General features: G+C 40.3%; 2 protein-coding genes across 2 annotated transcripts in view; one reads left to right on the top strand and one right to left on the bottom strand.

Annotated features, from left to right (window-relative positions):
• The window catches only part of disp2 (dispatched RND transporter family member 2), a 16,250-nt gene extending 12,505 nt beyond the window's left edge, over nucleotides 1-3,745 (bottom strand). The window contains 1 exon segment of the mRNA XM_020591192.1: nucleotides 3,179-3,745. Within this exon segment, the coding sequence (XP_020446848.1) occupies nucleotides 3,179-3,273 (95 nt within the window). The 5' untranslated portion in view covers nucleotides 3,274-3,745.
• Nucleotides 3,746-6,033: 2,288 nt separating this feature from the next.
• Nucleotides 6,034-16,414, top strand: pkdccb (protein kinase domain containing, cytoplasmic b). Its single transcript, XM_020591208.1, has 7 exons — nucleotides 6,034-6,977; nucleotides 7,614-7,736; nucleotides 9,556-9,827; nucleotides 10,150-10,229; nucleotides 10,494-10,601; nucleotides 14,089-14,265; nucleotides 14,650-16,414. The coding sequence occupies exons 1-7, from the start codon at nucleotides 6,375-6,377 to the stop codon at nucleotides 14,754-14,756; spliced, it is 1,470 nt and encodes a 489-aa protein (XP_020446864.1). The 5' UTR covers nucleotides 6,034-6,374; the 3' UTR covers nucleotides 14,757-16,414.
• Nucleotides 16,415-18,585: the final 2,171 nt, after the last annotated feature.

Below are 18,585 nucleotides of genomic sequence, written 5' to 3'. Positions count from 1 at the left end.
TTATTTTTATTATCCTCTAATACTTTAGAGTAATATAGTTTCTTACATCTCCTCAAAATCTCAATTAATTTGTTCTTATATGACTTATATTTTTCTTCCGCCTTCTTTGATCTGTCCTTTATGAATTCCTTATATAACACATTCTTTTTTTTACATGCATTCTGTAATCCCTTACTCATCCACGGTTTCCCACTGTAATTCCTTTTGTTTTTATACTGCTTACGAGGACAGTTCCTGTCATATACTTTCTTAAATATATTTAAAAATTGCTCATATGCTTTATCTAAGTCATCCTCTCTGTAAACTGGTTCCCAGTTTTGCCCCATGAAATCATCTCTTAGCCTCCTTACAGCATGTTCATTCATCACCCTCCTATAGAAAAAAAATTTGTTTTTGGCCTCTCTTCTCTATACTGGCCCTCATAAACCACAAATATTGGTAGATGATCACTAATATCATTTATGAGTAATCCACTTGTCATTTTACTATCCATAACATATATTATCGATTAATGTTCCATGCTGGGTTGTTACTCTACTTGGTTTTGTAATTTTTGGGTATAAACTGCATCTATATATTGTGTTAATAAACTCCTCAGTTCCTGTGTGCTTGTTAGGATTTAACAAATCTATAGTCACCACATATGAACATTAATTTATGACTTATTGTCAAGTAATTTTCTTCCATCCAGTCATTAAATTTTTCTATGCTGGCTCCAGGTGCTCTATAAATACAGCTTATTACAACATTTTTCTTTTTTTCCATGAGTATTTCTACTTGGTCCAAACTGAAACATTTAAACAAGTGGATGAATCCTAGTAATGTTCGGATCTTCTGACATTTCCATTATGACGCTCACATTTGCAGTTTTGAGTGAAATATCTCCACTCGGTGCTTTTCAGTCTGATAAGATCATTTATTTTAGTTAGTTTTTCACCTCCTTCCAGAATTTTAATTAGAAAATCTCTTAAATTCTTGGGATTTTGAAGCTGGAGTAAACAAACAGACCTGACTCAACTACTGAGTAATGCTGTAGTTGTACCTCAGTAAAAGGACCGTGATGTCTGCACAGTCTACCATATGCTTGTTTTTCCATGGTAGACTGGATGTAACACCACTTCCTGCAGTGTCGCCAAGACGACGGAGTAAGTCAACAGAACCTAAATGACTTTGCACAGTTTTATTTGCATCCCATAATAATTTGCACAGATGATGAGGAGACTTTTAGCTTGGTGGTGTACAGTAGCAGAGGGATTATGGAGCTGATTAATGGTGGAGCTCAGTGACGGATTACACCTCAGTATTTTGTTTATTGCAATCTTTATGTTGCAATAAACCTGCAGTGAGTTAAATAATAACTAGCTCACAGTATACTCAGCAATTCTTAATCACAGAGCAAATGTTTGTCATTCACTTTATGCTGTTTAGACACTAGATTAACTAAGTAAATATACTCAGAGTATCTGGAACTACTGTTGTTTCATGCAGTTTATATTGCAGAAGCATACTCTATAGACTAATTTATTAGCCAAGACTACAGAAAATAACCTGTGCCTGGTAGCCTTCTCACCACAGGGGTAAGAATATGTGTATTTACACCTGTTTGACCCCTTAGATAATTTTTCATGGGCTGGCCAAAATAGCAACATACACAAGGAGAGTCATTTGCAGAAACCGTTAATATTTAATTGGCTGAATACAAAAATACATCCAGGAAGCTGTCACCGAGCTGCTCCACACACCCAGGGGGAACAAAAACAACACTGGCATTCTGCACTGACATCAGAATGTCCTCATAAATCTGAGTTTACATCGAAGGAGCAAAGTGTATGGTGTAAAACAAAAGCTACTCTATAGTAAGGTGCCCGTTTATTAGATAGACTGGATTTAGTTTCAGCTGGGTGCGCCTAATAAATGGTGGAGTGAGTGTGTGCAGAGAAATATTCACATCCTTTCATGTTATAAGTTACAAGTAGTGGTCCTGCCTTGAAGATGCTAATGCTTTAAAGTGTCAGTAGCATTTTACTGATGTAGCTGGTCAAAGTTGTACTAGCCTACATAAATGTTGGGCAGCTTAATCTATAACAGTGCAACATATGTTATAACCATTAAAATCTTAATGTATAAAGTAACTATAGCTGTCAAATAAATGTAGCTGAGCCTCATGTTAGTATAAAGTAGCATGAAAATGTCAAATTTGTGCATCCTCTGTGCTCCAACACTGGTGAGTGTGTTAGTGAATAGTTTTTACTGTGATCAGAGTGAAGTTTGACTGATAGAACTGAGGATGTAAGCGGTGTCTAAGGGGCGACTTTAAGGCTTTCAAAAGACTCCAGCAAGGAGAATCACAAAGTACTTCTGAGGATAAAGACCGTCAGCTCCAACTACTCTCTCCTCTTGTCTGCCTTGGGTCTCTGTCTGTCAGCCTTTCTAAAACACATCTCTTTCTTCTAGTCTCTGGGCATAGCTCAATGTGGTGTCCTCAAACATCTCCTGAGCTGCCAGTCACACACTGAAAACAGGGCTATGCCTCAGCCTGTAGCCTGTGTAGGAGCCGAACCTCCTTAAAAAGCCAGAGCTGCATTCTGTGGTGGTATTATTAGACAAAAAGAGAGTCTGTAGAGAGGAACAGCAACAGGCCACAAATTGTGGCCTGTTGCTGAGCTAAAGTGTCCCATACCTTGGCTTTTTCAGCACCACTTTCAATAAAAGCGATTATTATTATTATGATTTCAAGCCTCTTTGCAATTTGGGTTTTTTTGCATTTATTTTATTTTTTTTATATGCAAGGGTGCTGGTGTATAGCAGGAGGCTGATGACACTGAACAGGTCTCACACTTCTCAAGCCAACTGTAGTATGAGAGAGAGCACGTTTGTGTGTTGTGCCCTGCTCAGTGCTGTCCCCTTCATCTGTCAAAGGAAACAACAGCATAATAATGAATTGCAGAGTTAGGCAACTGTATAATAGTTTAATGGAAATATAACAACAGCAGAAATCGTGTCCTGCATAGTCCTGTGGTCCACAACAGGACCGGAGTGCCGTTGAACAATACAGCAGCCACATAGGGCAACACACATTCACTTCTACTGCTGTAAATCTCGTGCATTTTTTTTTCTACCGCTTTTCAAGTTACACAGTGAGCTTAGAGAAATTCGCAGTCAGGAAAACACAACCCACCTTTGGCAAGCCTCCTGAATTCCCCTTTCATCTGTAGGAGAATCATCCATCACTATCGCATCCGTGCTTTCTCCTATTGTCGCGCAAGCATCCATCTCCCTTTTGATTCGCCTTTGAAAGTAAAAGTGTTAAACAAGCAATTATGGATTTCCTGCTATTTAGAATCGTGTTAACCAAACAGTTCTCATCCACGAGGATCACAGGCTTGTTTTTGAGGCTGCTACTTCAGAGCAGCGCCGGGGCCGTGTGGGTTAATCTGCCCCGAGCTGCGCTCTGATTGGCCGAGGCGCGGTGATGCTGAGGACGCAGCCTGGTCGCTGTCCAACCGGACGCGGTGCTGGAGCACAATGTGGCGGAGAGTACGCGTCAGTGCCTGCTTAATTGGCTCAAACAGAAGCTACAGCTGTTGTTATGAAGGGGCACAGACAGTGATGCTGTGTTCAGTTACAACAGTAACTTAATTGGGACATTCAGCCGCTGATGGGCGTTGCATTATTTATATCTTAAATACGCTACATGCAGGATTACTCTTGTGAAGTGAGTTTAGATAAGAGCCACTAAAACCAATCCCCCATTTCCTTTATTTAAATTTATATCAGGCAATAAAGACGAGGTTGATAATAAATGCAGCCATGACAAGAAAACGTCTTTAAATTTAAGCTTGTTAAGTCTAAAAATCACATTTTTGCTGCATTACAGCAAAAAATAGGCAATTTAAATGTTATAGTTAAGTGATGCTAGTTTAGGCTTACATCTGACCACCTACAGTGTCTCTGTTAATGATTCATAGCCTAGGTCCTCTTCTATTGGGATAGATTAACAGTAAGATGTTAATTAGAACTGGGCTACTTTTGGATTGCAAGTTTATGAAAAATCATCTTGAGTGTTTGGACCCTTTGGCAAATGTGTCAACACTAAACAGCACATTTGATGGAATAAAAATGCTTTATCGGTGACTCTAACATTTATAGCTGCCTAGCAGATAACTTATTAAAAGTGAGAAGCCCATTAGCATGTGTTAATATATTACTGTGTTAAAACAGAAACACCACTCACAGACTGGCAAACCAAAAGTTGTTCTTAGAAGCACAGTGACAAAGCCACTGTAGTTAGAGCTTATAAAGCCTTTCAGGTGGCTTATTAGAATCACACTGTATTGCAGCAGCAACTTTAAAATGCTTTATTTTTATTACTGTATAATCAACAAAAAGGTAGAGACCAGACTCCAAACTACTTTTATTTGCTACTCATAGTTCTTCATTAACCATTAATAAAACAATCAGTGTAAACCTATAATAAAGGGTGCTTTATTAGAAAGCAGCATATTGTAGACAATTCATCATATTTATGTGATTATGTTATGTTCAGCATACATCTAAATCATCCTACAGTCATAAAATACAGCATTGATCAGTGAAATGTTGTGGAGTACAGTTTTAAAGTGGGGCAAAATGGAATTCCTCATGCAGTACCTCAAAAATCCTCTTTCATGTAATTGCTTTGCTACATTGTTCTTTAGCTAAAGAGATTCAGATTAATCATTTCTGAGCTCTGAAGAAGAACAAAGGAAGAAAAGGGAAAACCCATGACTCTGGCCTGCTTATTAAGAAGTGAGAGTTGAGCTGAGCAGCTCAAAGTAGAGGAGAAACTGACACAGCAGACCTGTGTGAGTCGCTGCTAATGAGGCGGCCACTAGTCTGGCTCTGGTTATAAATATCACTCATGTCACTGGGCTTTGAAGGACCACCTTGGGAAAAAAAGGAAATTATTGGTTGAAAGTAAGGCAAAGATCAGGAGGAGGTGAGAGGACTTTGTCTTCTACAAAACTTTATTTCAAGGTTTTAATCAGAAGCAGTGACAGTGGAGGGGTATACAGTGTTTATTTTTATCTCAGTAGTGTGGCCTCATATCTATTAGTGCTTCACTAAATCACGATGCTGGAAACTGATTCATACATAGTGAATTAGGTTAGTTAAGCATCTGAGCTGACCATTTCAGAGGCCAGGAAATGGAGCTTAACGTTTAGATTTTTTCAAACATATTTTTTTGAGTGTTTTTCTGAAGTATTGTCTTCAGATTCAACAAAAGCTTGCTGCTGCTGCTGTTGGTTGGCATAGAGTTTTGTGAGCAGTCTGTGCTGCGGCTGACATGGCTAATACCTTGTTGACTTCAGACACTGATTAACTTAACACTGTTTAGCTCCCCAGCTCACTACACGCACACTCACAAGAGAAAACACGCAAATACACACGTACCCAAAGCTTAACAGGCACCAGGCTCTCTCTTTTTCCCTCTCTCTCTCTCACACACACACTCACACGCACGCAAACATAATGAGAGGTTGATGTGAGGGGGGTTTGGCTTCTGGCTGGTGCTGAGGTGACAGGCATGGTAATTTCCTGTGGCAGATTTCTGCCTGTGAGTAGTGGTACAAAGGGAAATGCTTCATTAGCGCATCAATGCTGTCTCAAGGTCTATGTAAGAAACACGGTGGGATAAATAGAGATACAACAGGAGAAACACCACAAAAGGCCGTATGGAATCTAAGAAAAAAATAACTTGTATATCTGATATTTCATTTTTATTCAGCAAATAAGGCTCCTGAACACCAAGTAATCAGTCTGGTAAAGTGATGTTTTACCAGAAACGCGGTGTTTGCTGCCCCCTGTTGGACAGAGTGTGGCATTGACTGCAGTCCTCTACCTCCCTCATACATGTATGCCTATATGAGCACACGGCTTGTCGTTGAAATAACAGTAACTTTATCTTTTAAAAGAAAGTAATCCGGATAACAAAAACAAAGTATTTTCGGATAAATTTTCCAATACCAATTTAAATATATTTTGATTATTGGTTTTCATTTGTGCGTTTGTGCTCAGTTTATTATCCGCCAACAGAACCTATTGGGGTACTACCGACACAGAGTTTGATTGCTGTAATAAAATTAGATGTGCAAAGCGCTTTAACACTCGGATTAAGTGACAACATGAGGACGAGCTCTACCGCAAAGTTGTTTAGCGGGTGTAAAATTACGAGCGCACAGGACACACCTCTAGAGGGAGTTCCCTGGGATGTGGAAACAAGGAGCCGGATCATTTCTCCTAACGAAAAGTCAGGAGTCCTTTCACTTGGAGAGAGAGTCCGAGCCTGAGGTCGTGCGTTGTTCCAACAGCAGTAGCCGTGCCACGAGAGGAAAATGCCCGGGATGGGCAACTCTTTACGCGCGGCTGCCCTCCTGGCTTTCGTGGTTCTTTCTATTTTGGTATCACTCTTGATTAGCGGCGTGCAGCAGTTTGGAGCTAGAACATCGCACAGTTCTAATGCAGGACTCGCTGGTGATGAGACGGAGGCTGCGTCGCTCCGCGGGGAGTTGATTTACCACCTCAACGAGAGACGCAAAGAAATAATTCCGCTGCTTTTACCTGACGATGATGTTGAAAATGGAGTACCAAGGGAAACTCTGCATTCTTCCAGACTGGACTCAATTTTGGATCATAATCTGTGGAATGAGATCACACATGGCTCCAGGAAAGCGCATATGGATGAAATGGGTTGTGATTCTTTGGTGGGCATGCAGGCGGTAGAGATTCTCGGGTCCGGATACACCAAACTAGTTGTCAAAGTGAAGCTAGCCGGAGGTCAGTCCGTGGCGTTAAAACTCGTCAACGAACAGGGGATAGACATGGGAAAGTGTCTGGAGGACTTTAAAGACCCCCACGGCTGTCGAGAGCTCGTTTCTTACAAGTTGAAGAAAGAAATAGTCCTATTGCAAAGGTTGCAGCATCCAAATGTCATAAAGGTAAACTGCTCCATCTGTTTGCTTTATAGACAATATATCTTATTATAAAGTAAAGGAATGTATGGTGGCTTAGAAGCTGGTGCTCACTTCTGAGCACCATACTGCTAGATTATTACGATTTTCCATAATTCCTGCCACGACTCATATTTTCCTTTGTCTCACACATAGTGGCCTCTTTGGCTCTGCAGGACCTTCCCATGTAATTAAATTAAATTCACTGACCCTCTTCTGACCTTTGGGTCCAGTTTGGCAAGAGCAGACAATGTGCCTCTGTGCTCTCTACTATCCCCAGTTGCATCTGAAACCCCAGGCGCTTATTCACTCAGGCCATTACAGCCCAATTTGGAACTTGTTTGAACTACTGTAAATGGATGGGGTTTGTTTCTCATGTACAGCAGTCATGGGACTGTGTCCAACAGCTCAATTGATTATATTTGCAAGTGTGCAGACACATTGCCCTGTAGGCTGTAATATGGTTTTAAGTCTGAGCTGCAGAGGGTACCTTGGCAGAACACCCAGCACTCACAACTTTTAAACACTTTTCTTTCTCTCACTTCTGCAGAGTTAAAATGCAAAAACAATCAGTTTCATAATAAGCGCCACTTCACTTCGACTGACTACATTTATTCTTTAAAGCTCAAAGGTCACTGTGCAGGAGATGTAGGAGGAGAAGGGGGAAGAATCACAGTCATCCTAGAGCAGGGGAGTCCTCTCCAGATGATCCAGCTGCTCCAGAGTCCCTGGGAGGACAGATTCAGGGTAAGCACAATAACTGCGACTCTTCAGCTGCCTCATGCTCTGCCATTTATCCTTTGCACTACACTACACGATGTAGTACTGTGCGTAATGCATGTGCAGGCCCTCGCTCTTACTGGTGGAAGAGATGAAGGTTGAAAGATGAGGCAGGCAGACATTTGAAACTCCTGGAGTTCTGACATCTGTCCCTCAGTGTATTTGATCAGACTGTGGCTGGAATGAAGATGGGTCCTGGAGTTAATCCACTGCAGCTTAGGAATGACATCTTATCCAACACACGCTCACACAAAGTCACATACACGGCTTTAGCTCAACCCCCCATTACAGGTATAGTGACAGTAGTGAGTGAATAGAGGCCGGATTTACACTCCAGGGAACCAAATATGTCTTCATGCATGGATGTTTGAAAGAGAAAGAAAGAATGAGTGGAGGAGAAAAAACATGTCACGCTTGCCTTGTCTTTGGATTAGTAACATCCCAGTCTCTGCCAGTATCATCTCATCAACTACGGCCCTCATTTTGCTGCATCTCCCAAATAGCTGTTCATAATACTCCCCTCGAGCTGCTCTGCCCTTTTCAGCTACGCTGCAACTGTGCAGGCTACAGTAATCCATTGGTGTTTGGTTTCAGCCAGCCCTGTTTTGACAGTGCTTCAATCTCACCAAGTGACGTCCGAGAGACTCGCTGCATTACCTAACACTGCAGCTATGTTTGCAGTGTGACAGAATCATTTCATGCTCTGTCAGTGTATGGCTAAGGCCTTTGGCAGCCTACTTGTTTTCTCTTTCTGTTTGTATTATAGAATTTAACAAGTACTGTAAAAACAGTCTCGGGAAAATGGCTCAGTGAAAATGTCTTAGAAGCAAATAACACAGTCCTTTTGTGAGGCTTTATATTTTACCATTTTTAGTAATTATATTGTTCATCATGTCAGTTTTCCAGGAACAAAAAAACAATCTTTAGCTTGAGCCTCAGAAATGTTTTAGTTCTTCCAGCATTTTTAAAACGTTTTTGTTTGGGGAAAAAGTGGAAGAGGTTGAAAATAAGCACAAAATCTAAACCCAATGATACTATAATTATGGCTATGGCTAACAGTTATTTTCATTATTGATTCATCTGACTTTTTTAGATTAATCTAATCTGAGGTTGAAAATAGTGGCAGAAGATCAACCATTTTGACAGTCAAGTACATTTCTAAGCATAAATACAAAAAATACACACATTGTTTATTTTTTATTTTTATCATTTTCTATTCCCTGATGCCTTAGAAATGCACCAAGAGCCTCTGCACCGGAGTCAAACTCCGTGTATGTTCAAAGATACTTGGCCATTAAAGATGATTCTGATTCTGAAAAATCATCATTTGTTTTTGTTGATGAATGAATTAATCAATTATCATAATTTATGTAGCTGTATAATCTTCAGTGTCCTTGAATCTGCTTGGATCTTGATAAAACTGCGTTTTTATATCATGCACTCATGTTTTATATAGTTAAGTTTTATCTCTCTTATGACTCTGAGGTTGTGTTTGTGTTGTGTTATTTGTGATTGTTGGAAATCAGTGATGTACGTTCTTAAGTAAATGTGTGTGACACCTAGCTTATGTTCCTGTTTTGGGAAGGACTTGTTAAATACAAAGTGTATCTCAGGAGACTTTCTATTTAAATAAAAGTTCAATATTTTCTGTTGAGTAATTGTTTCAGCACTAGTCAGCATGTTTTTGGAGTTGGGAGTACAAAGTGCTGTTGCTTGACTATGTTTCCATCCAGTTGAAAAAGAGTCCACCTGACCAGGTTTAGGCCTGTCTCCCCCCTCCCCCCAGGTGTGTCTGGACCTGGTCCGGCTGCTCCACTTCCTCTCCCAGTCTACTCTGGGCTCTGTGGCCCTGCTGGACTTCCAGCCCCGGCAGTTTGTCACTGTGTCCGGCGAGCTGAAGCTCACAGACCTGGATGACGCCAGCGCCGAGGAGACCGCCTGTCAGACTAACACAGACTGCACCCTCCAGTTTCCACACAGAAATTTCACTCTGCCCTGCTCGGCTCAGGGAGAGTGTGAGGGCTTGAATGAAAAGAGGAACATTTACAATGCCTATAGGTAAGAAGAATGACAGTTTAACTCCATGATAGACATGATGGATGGATGGAGCAGCGGCTACGTGAATGATTGCTTAAATATAGAACCAGCTGACAATGCTGTTGATAGTAAAGACGTGCAGCTGGAGATCTGAAGTTTGTTGGAGGAGGTGTGTTGCATAAATTGGTAGTTCCATGAGTATTTCCCCTTTAAAAAGCCTTCAGATAATTGACAGCTTTATAGGCTCTGTTTGTTTTCTCACTACTGTGAGACAAGTCATGTTCTGTGGGAACTATATGACATGGCATGTCTGTCTGAATGAGTTGTCTTTGCCTGGCCCCAGGTATTTTTTCACCTACCTGCTGCCTCACCAGGCCCCGCCTGGCCTCGCACACCTGGTAGACCACATCATGAACTCCACAGGTGAGGACAAGAGACGTCTCAACATGACACGGAGAGTAGGAAACAAATCATTCTATTATTGTAGTTGTGTAATGACTTGTTTCAAGTCTAAGTGTTTCTTTTAATGAGCTTGACAAGATGCTTCATGACATGTAACATGGTAATGAATACAAGTTGTCTATTGAGCTCACACGACCAGGATTATATAGGGGAGCATAGTGAGGGGGGAAACCTAATCAGTCATATTAATATATTTACCAGATTTTATTCATTGAATGTGTCCAGGGGACCTTAAAGCTGACATCAATCAAACACTGGAGGCTTTTGAACACATCCTCCACCTCTACAAGTCTGGCCTGCACCTGGACAACCTGCCTTCATCAATAATCAAAGGTAAAGAAAGGCTTCTTTATATAAAGTGCAGTGGGCTCTCTTGTAGATCTCTTTCTTTGAGGGAATGTTTCACTTTTTGATCCACTAGTACAGAAAATTCAGACACTGTTTTTATTTTGTATCTTTAAAAAAACGAAGGCCGGCGTTTCTCCTGCTTAGGCTGTTTTGACAGGTTTATTAGGCAGCTGGAATGAGAGTACAAGACCAGCAAAGTGGAATTAATGCCGCATGACTCCAGCTCACAAACCCCACTCGGCAGTCATTTAAACAAACTGTGCTGGGATTACACAGAGTTAATCTTTACATAAGGTATTGCTCTTGTTTAGTTAGTTGCCTCTCAGGCTAGTCTTACCAACAATTTTTTTTTTAAACTCTTTGCTCAGTTTTTCATTTCTTAATATAAAAACTGTAGTTGACATGCTTCTGCCATTCAGAATAGTTATATAAAATAATTTTTTGCTCCGTTTTCAATTCACTAATTGTATACTATCTCTATAAACACCGAAAGTCCTTCGCTTTTCCTCTTTCCAATGTGCCTCCATTCGCTCCCCTGCACCCCATCAACCCTCCCGATGCTCCTCTCAGCTCTATGAAATATTAATAACAGAACGACTGGCCTGCCTGTTCCTGTGGTGAGATTTTTCTGTTCCCCAGATGCTGGACTGTTTATATAGCAGTACTTTGTGAATTTAATCATATATTCGGGGTAAGGCAGCCAGAGTGCTGAGACTCACACCAGGAGGGAATGTTTTAGCTTAACAAGGAGGTGCCATAAGTCGACCCTGCTGCTGAGCGTGTCTGATAAGACCTAAAAATGTGTGTGTACTGTATCTTACCTTACCATATTGTGGGTTTACACTGAAACTGAAATAGGTATTTTTTTTGGGTGGGTTGATAATGTTAATGTTCTTAGCTTAGTTTAATTTAATGTGGTTTAGTAAATCAGTTCATTTAGCTTAGTCCACTTTGTTAGTGCATAGTTTGGCCTATTGGGAAATGCGCTTGCTCTCTTTGTTACGGTGAGTTTGAAGATAGTAAATATATATAAATGGTTACTACAGCTAGTAGCCATTTAGCTCAATTTATTATACAAACTGGAAACGTGGAACCAGCTAGCTTGGCACTGTCCAAATGTTAAAAATATGCCTACAACACCTCATAAAGCTAAAAAAAAATTTGAATTTTATATCTTGTTTGTTTAAGAGGCTCAACTTGCTGATGGCAACACTTTAGTAAGTTCCTGCTACCAGACAAGATATGTAGCACATGACCTCATGTAATATAAAAAAATGTTTTACACAACACTTAGGAAATAGTGAGCTTTAAAGGTACTTGATTCTGTTAGCTGTGGACAAAGCCAGGCTAGCTGTTTCATACTTTTCCCAGTCTTTGTGTTTAGCTAACACTTTTAGTTTAGTTTAACCTAGTTTAGATGAGTTTTGTTTGTTTTGTTTTGGGCTTGAAATTTTGGCAAATGCACTTTTTGTGCTTTTCATGCTGAGAGTGAAATTAGATGATTTCCTCGCTCATACAGCGAGTGGGTTTCCATCAGAATGTAGTACAGATTTTAAACACATTACCAGTTATGTAAATATGTGGAGCTGGTTTCAGATAAACACCTGGTGGAACTAGTTCTCTGGTGATATTAAACAAGATGATGTACATCACATCACATTTTGTCTTTATAATTTTCTACAGAGCCAGACTAGCTGTTGCCGCCTGTTTCCAGTGTAAGATAATCTCCCCAGTTGTACCTTTACTGGACAGTTACAATAGTAGTGTTGTCAAATAAAGCAAATAGAGAAAGAGAAAAGCAAATAAATGTATTTCCCCAAATGTCAAACTATTATACTAAACGGTTATACAACCAGAACAGGAAAAAGCCTATGCAGTTGTGCATTTAAAAAAAAACATGGGCTCATGTCTCCCCACAAAAAATGAGAACCGCAGCCAAGACACAAACACAAAGAATAAAAGAAGCCAAGTGGCAATTCACAGTGGAAACTGTGTGACAATGTCAGTGTGTGTGTGTGTTTTGAGAGAGACTGATCAGCTCTCAAGTCTTCATTTGAAATTGCTGGCAGATGGAGATTTATTTGTAATTTGGATGTAACCTTTCTACAGCTGAGCTCATCTGTGACTGGAGATGTAGTTTCTTAAAAAAAACCCTGTTGCTTCAAATACAAATTTAGTTGTGGGCTGAAATGAAAAGCATGAATTCATTTAGGTCCTGAACCCTTTCAGAAATAAAACCGTTTGATATTCTGTACATTAATATGAGAGTAAGCCTCTTTTCCTGTCACTAAACTCACACAGTGAGAGAAGGGGGTTATATTCATATGTCTCTGTCTCTTTAGCTTCTCCACAGGCCTCATTTTTCTCTCCACTGAGAAAGATCCTATAAACACTCCCTTTCCTTGTTCCTCTTTCTCAGACCAGGAAGGCAGATCATCGTGTCTTTTGCCCCTTAACAATACTCCCCCACACACACACTAGCTCCTGCCATTTAGGAAGGTTAACAGTTTGTAACCATGTGCCTCCTCCGTACCGGCTCACAGACGAGGCTTTTGTCCTGTTCTGGTGTGTGCGTGTGTGTAGGCATGTGTGTAATTCTTTCTCATGACTGCTGCTAATATGTAGCAGATGATTTAAGGGCAGATCCGTAAGAAGTCTGACTGAAAGAATTATAATGATGAATGTAACGACAGTGTTGGGCAGGAGGAAGGTTGACTGAAGTGATTTCTCAGTACAGAGCAACAGTTTGTGCCAGAAGAGCTCAAAACTAGTGTCAGATGGGGGTTTTTGTTTGTTTGGTTTTTGTTTATTTTACAAAGACTGTAATAGCTGTAGCCATAATAGTCATTGCTTGAACAGTCGGATTATTACAGAAGAGGTTTAAGCCCCCTGTGCAAAATTTGACTTCTGACTTTTTTCTCAGAATTCTGAGTTTAAAGTCAGAACTCAAATTTTGTCCAGTGGACTTGATCATTTTCTTTAAATAATAAGATGATCACATGAAAATACATCTCTTGGTTCTTTGTGAACATGTTAATGCACAAGATATCAAAATATATTGTGTGCGGCATCTAGGAACATTTCAGGGCCATTAGATGACCAAAAACGATATTTTCTTAAATGCAGTTTATACATTTTCTTATACCACACCAGTCCCTATCAGTACTTTTTAATACATTTGATCATAATAAGAACTCCACGGTTTCTACTAAAATATGTTCACACCCAAACTGAATCCTGCTGTTGACAAAATGTGCCTTTGAATCTGTTAATCATAACATATTAGGAGTACTTTTTAATTCAGTAGGAGCTGCATACTATATTTGCACAACAGCGGCGTAGCTTCCCTTATACTCCGCTGTATTAACTTTCCCCACAAGGATCATTTAACTTTCAACTTATCCTCAGAGACTACTTCAGAATCTTTCAGTAACCTCATGTATTGAAATGGCATTTCCTCTTCTGTGGTCAGATTACACCATGATGCGCGGTATGGGCACCTCTGGAAACGTGGAGTACCGCTGCTGGCCGTCCTACAGTCCGCAGGGCTGCGTGCTGTCTGTCCACAGTGCCAGGGAGGCAGCCTACGTCTGTAACTCCCACTCTCAATGCAACAGCTTCACTCTGACTGGACAGAAAACGTGGACGGGTTAGTCAGTAAATTCCCTTCTTTCTTTTGAGCTGTTATCTCACCCAAAAGTCTGTCAAATATTATTTCTTATGAAGCTGAGTCTTAAATACCGCTTTCCAGCTCACTTCAGTATGAAAAAAAAACTCATTAGATATGTTAAAGTTGCATGTACAGACACTGAAAATGCTCTCTACTAACCAAGTATCATTGCCCACAAAATCCCACCTGTCACATGGCTGCTGAGTAAACATACACAGCGCTGAATCCTTTCATCTTTTGATGAAGCTTTTAAATGTTGATATGTACACAGTTATTAAGAATATCAAGTCAGAACATGTTACTTTATTGATGTTTGCCAACATGTTAAACATGGTATTTTCCCTTTCTCTTTTTTTTTTACAGGTCGCCTCCTGGCCTCTTTCAGGAGCAGGTTCAGTCATCTAGTGCCTGATGGGATGTCAGAGGTGTATGTGAAGAAAACCAACGCTCCTGAAAGTTCTATAGTGTAATCTGAGGAATGAACAGAACAATCGTGTGGGGGTTTTTTCCAATCTGGCGTTACTGGGGCGTGGGACGAGACATAACACAGTGCCGGTGATGTGAAACAATGCAAAATGTTGCACTTAAGATAAGAAACTGTGCCCTTCTCGTGAAGATGTTGAAAGCAGCTCTGCTCTGTGGGTTTTGCATGAGGGCTGTCGTGGCTAAAGTGGGGGCGTTTGAAGTGAGGCAAGTGAATTTGATGTATTTATAGGGCTTCTGCTCAGTGACTGTTTGATCTGCCTGCCAGCTCAGTGTCTCTGCCAGCTGCTATTTAAAGGGATTTCCCTTCAGGTACAGTTAAGGAGGGGATAGCCTTGTACCCTCAACATGTTTTTGTTTTTTTTTGTTTTTTACCTTACCTTGTCTTTATTTGGCATGTGTGTTGGCTTTCGTTGTGAGGCCGGAACCCCGTAGTAGGATTTTTAAGCCAAAGAGGTAATAGGGACAACCGCTGCAGCTCAACGTTTGAAGCCCCGAGGACGAGAAAAGAAAACAAGCTCTTATGCAAATACACTTTGATGTTAATGCGTTGAGATTGCGGCTGTTTTTCATGGTTCCCTTGCTTTAGCTGCGCTGCGGTATGAGATGGCAACAGCCATGTAAGCATTTACACATCAGCAATGAGCAAAGATGATTAAAACCATTCCAGAGGAGTTTGTTTGTACATACTTTTGTAGTTTATAGTGCTTAGGTCATAAATATTTATTTGATGAGATAAAATGTAATTGTTCTTACATGACCGTACATTAGAGCTTATGTGCACCTTGTGGGTGAAAATTTTATTTTCAATGAAAAATTATTCACTTCAGTGTTTTTTATACTTCACTAATTGCAACTGTACAGTTTTACTGTTTGTAATTACATAAATGTATTGTTTCTACATGGTCATTTGCATTTTTAATGTATTAAGTTTTGCTATAATGAACAGCCTGTTTATTTCTCATTAGCACCTGTGTGTGTCATTCGGGGAGGCGACACTTGCATGTATATACTGACCTGGTTTTGTGTGTGTTTAAGTCCTTTATCTGATCACATGCCCCAACATCTACAACCTGTAGCGCATCTGAATGGGTGAGACTGCAAACCTACCAGAGCTCCGCAGAGTTTGCACAATACCAGAGAAATGCATTCAAATGCCCTGTCATGCTGAGCTCATTATGGGCCTTAATTAATGCATGTAAATTAGCTCACTCACTGGCCCTTTCTCATGGTGAGAGAAGGGACATCACTGTAAGACAAAGGCAGACATCAGGACAGTCTGAACTCAATCCGCAGTTTGCACACGAATGGGCCTGCCATCTGTGCCTGCCAGGAAGAACCTGGTGAGGTTGAGATAAGGGCAGGATTGCAGAGTGGCAGACTGAAGGAGGTCAGGGCCTAGCATCAACATTCATCAGCCACAGGATTTCTGCTGGGAGAGAAAGAACAGGCCAAATACCTGAAATGTCCTGAAACAAGCCAGAGACTTTTCTAACATGTAATCCCCCATTCGTCACGGGTTTTTTGTTGCTGTTACAAAGGGAAAAATCAAAATCTTTATTCTTAGTGTTTAGTGTTTCATAGTCAGTCTTAAAATTCCAGTTTAAATTCTCAATCCTCATTTTAATTTATTAAAATTGCCCAGCTTTTCAACACAGTTAAACAGCATAATGCAATTTATTTATTTGCATCAGAAATAAAAACAAGAATATAAATAGTAAAGCAAATTCCAGATATCTTTGTGGTGATTCTTTTGCCATTCAGCCATACTACTACTACTACTGACTTGAAAGGACATGTCCTGTCTACAAATTATGCTTTTATGGCCAAGACACCCAGTAGGCCTCAGGGTCTCCTTTGCTGCATGTTGGCCCCTTGTTGTCTGGACAAAGCTGGCTGATTAGGGACTGATTATGGAGATAAGGAGTCAGATTAGATAAAGCCAAAGAAAGTCAATGGACCAGTGCATCACAACGGACTAGATGGTCTGGTTTCCCACAAGAATGTGTGTTTTTTTTGTTTTGTTTTTTTTGGTCTGTGCTATACAAAAATATACAATATCAAATTTCTGAACCAAAAAAAAAAGAAAAGATTTGATTGATTAAAAGTATGGAAAAATATTCCTAGTTGATTCTTATCCAAATGTCAACAGTTAAATGAGAAGAGTGATAGCATGGAGCTACTATAAACAAATAATTAGCATAGATTTGCACATTGGGGGAGGGGGGGTTAAGCTCACTTAATTATTTGCAATGTAGAAGCATGTTCAGGGAAATTGCTTAGTCATTTTCCTGCTCAATGTACATGTATAGCTAGCCGCCTTTAGCCAGCTTTACCCAGGATACAGACTGGAAGTAAATGGGTAGCCTGGCTCTGTCCAAAGGCAGCACTATTATACAGGGAAGTTAATGGTCCCTGTCAAAAAAATATATCATGACACAACCTCCTCTGCAATTCTGAATAGTTGTTTTTAACACTTCAATTGCACCAACTATTTCTTTGTTAGTGTATTTGAGAGGAACTAATAAGCTAGCTACTTTTACCTGATCCTCAATGCTGTGCTAAGCTAACTGGTTGCTGGGTTCTGTGCTTTTACACTGTTTCATTTCACCAGTGCACAGATGGAGATTAGGATTCAACAGTCATGTCTCAAGAATTTGGAGAAGCAACAAAAGTAGCTGAGATGAGCGGCCAACTCAGCGAACTGGCCACACAGCATAACTTTTCAGCATTTATTAAGGTCTTCACACTGATAATACAGAGCTTGACCCTTAAATGTTTTCCAGTCGTTAGCTATAACACTGAAGCTTACAGCTGTGGTTCATCCTCCTCCACATCAGCTTGGAGGGGAAAATGTCTGGCATCGGTCCGGTTTGTCTTGGCCTGCTTTTGACAGAGCAAATGGATGTTCTGGCTTCATATGAAGCCTGCACATTTTATGGTCACATGCAAAGTGCTGATAGATTCATTAGTTTATTCATCTGAATGAAGTGTACTTTCACAGCACAATGCATTGTTTCTTCATATTCAGGTATGTTGAGCCTGGTGTTGGTGAATCAACACCATGTTCTGTGGTTGTTCTACAGGAGGCCTTCACAGCTTATTCTTTGTATTCTGGGTTGAGACTGAAAGTATTGCCTTTCTTCCCACTGACTTTGTTTATTTAGCTGGAAATATGTGTGGAGGTTTGAAGGCTGAGCTGCTCTGAGCCTTTCTTTGTTTCAGTATGAACATCATTTTTTTCTTTGGATGTTGTCATATTTGTTTTGTGGTGAAACATTTGAACAATGAGGGGTATCTGTCCTGTGTGGTACAGTGTTCCTCTGTTTTTACCTGTGTAATTGACAAGATTGTCCTCTTTAAAGGTTCATGGAACAAGTGGGGGAGGAGTTTTTTTTTTTTTTTTAACTCCACTCCATACCCCTCCATTTGTGTTTTTTTTAAGTTTCCAGTTTCACCCGACTTGTTTGAGTCAGGGTTTTTTCATGACCTCCATCTGGAAAGAATATATGTTCATGAAAACAAGCCATCAGCAATTTTGGGAAAGAAGTGTGTGTGTGTGCACGCACGTGCGTATGTGCAGAGAGGGGGACACTTGGGCCTCTTCTGTGAGATTCAAGCTCCACCAATATAACAGCGCTAGTGCAGTAAGGACGACTAAGAACCAAAGCCTCCATCATCCTTTCTTAAAATTTCGGTGCAATGTGTTTGTGGTCTGGTTCAAGTCTTTGATTTACATGCAGAGTTAGTCATCAAATGTTTGAAACCACAGCTGCTGGGAGAAATTATGTGTCAGGCAGGTCTTTGGCAAAATAT

This window comes from Monopterus albus, unplaced genomic scaffold (assembly GCF_001952655.1).
Source record: "Monopterus albus unplaced genomic scaffold, M_albus_1.0 scaffold13.1, whole genome shotgun sequence".
NCBI lineage: Eukaryota > Metazoa > Chordata > Actinopteri > Synbranchiformes > Synbranchidae > Monopterus > Monopterus albus.
This window is presented reverse-complemented; position numbering and strand designations above follow the sequence as displayed.